The sequence below is a fragment of the Polistes fuscatus genome, unplaced genomic scaffold, assembly GCF_010416935.1.
Source record: "Polistes fuscatus isolate 324 unplaced genomic scaffold, CU_Pfus_HIC Scaffold9, whole genome shotgun sequence".
In the NCBI taxonomy this organism is placed as follows: Eukaryota; Metazoa; Arthropoda; class Insecta; order Hymenoptera; family Vespidae; genus Polistes; species Polistes fuscatus.
In genome coordinates this window covers 2,479,311-2,480,924 of record NW_025113173.1, presented here as the reverse complement: position 1 = coordinate 2,480,924, position 1,614 = coordinate 2,479,311, and the positions used below count along the sequence as shown (strand labels likewise).

Genomic DNA, 1,614 nt, shown 5'->3' with positions numbered 1-1,614 from the left:
AATATGTGTTGTTTAATTAAATTAAATATTGATTTTTTTCTAGATTGATTCAATATTACAATTATTATTTATTATTATCGATTTAATTGTTGAATCAATTGCTAGATTTTTTTTTTGTTTTTTTTATTTAATTTCTAATCACAATTTTCGGCGCATATGATAATATTATTTGTTTAACCACTTATACAATTATATACGTATATTAAAACCATTGTTGCATTTGGTATTTTGATCCTTAATATTGGCGCTTTGATAAAAACGGATTTTTGGCACGTATTCTTTAAAACAAAAGAAAACAAAATAAAAAGAAAACAAATCCCCATTTCCATCAGACCAACCAACCAACCACCCAACCACCCACTCACCCATCTGCCGGTGTCTTGTTTCTTTTCAGGATACTAAAAACTGTTGTACGTAGCGAAACGTGTTTGGTGATGTCAATGAGTGAGAGACAATGCGTTTTTGAAAATTTTATTTACCAAAATCACATACTCTACATATATATAACAAATAAAAAGAAAATAACGAAAAATGATGACGTAATCGAAATTTTTCTATGAATATGAAATAATATTATAAATCGATTCAAAAAAAAAAAAAATGAAATGAAATGAAATATCTTTTCGACTCGTCACCAAGCATTTTCGCGAAATTTGAGCTTTTGCACTAACATTAAAAAAAAAGCTACTCTATATAAATATTTTGCTAAACATATATATATTCCAATGAAATAAAATAATGTTCCTGATTCATTTGTTGTTTTGTTTTTTGTTTTTTTTTTATGTACTAATTGAAGGTCCAGATACTAAAGTTGTACACCACCATGGTCCTTTGATATCCAGTGCTGCGATAATTGGTATTGTTATCGCCGTGCTATTCATCATCATAGTAATCATCGACGTAATATGTTGCTGCGCGCACAAGACAGGTACGTATAATTAATTTATAATTTATTTTTTTCTATACAAACGATATTTTCTATTATCTTAATTCGTTATAAACGATCCCATTACGCGTTTCTCTTAATTTTCTATAATATAAATAAAAGTAAATTAATTAATAATTGACATAATTTCAATTAATTATTTATCGTAATGAATACATATAACAACAATCATCTTGGAATTTATTTTTGTGACAAAAAACATCAAACAAATACAAATTAAAATTTAACACGTGTTTAGTTATGATATTAATAAAAAAAAATTATATTATTATTTAATATGTTTTATGTGTAACACGGTACAGCAAAATGTAACTTTAAAAAATTAACATAAAATAACAAAATATTGTCTATGGTAAATTTAAAACTTTAGAAAAAGAAAATTTACAGAAACTTGTATGTTACGAATCTAATACGATTAAAAATTGATCTAATCGTTTCTCTGCGTTAAATTGTATTCATCAGCTACGAATCTGATGCTTTCAGGAATCATATATTATGTATGCGAAAGATCTCGACGGAAGCCAGTTGATGAAGAGGACTCCAAACTTGGCAGGTAAATTAATTTCATCGATTACCTATAATAAGCCATAAATTTGGCATTTTATTTCTATTATACATATATATGTGACAAACGCACACGCACACGTACTTACTTACTTACTTACTTA

General features: G+C 26.5%; 1 protein-coding gene across 1 annotated transcript in view; it reads right to left on the bottom strand.

The window, feature by feature from the left end:
* The window catches only part of LOC122525730 (neuronal growth regulator 1-like), a 3,735-nt gene extending 2,851 nt beyond the window's left edge, over positions 1-884 (bottom strand). Inside the window, exon 1 of the mRNA XM_043648656.1 lies at positions 788-884. Within this exon, the coding sequence (XP_043504591.1) occupies positions 788-884 (97 nt within the window). The remainder of the gene's footprint in view (positions 1-787) is intronic.
* Between the last annotated feature and the right edge of the window lie 730 nt (positions 885-1,614).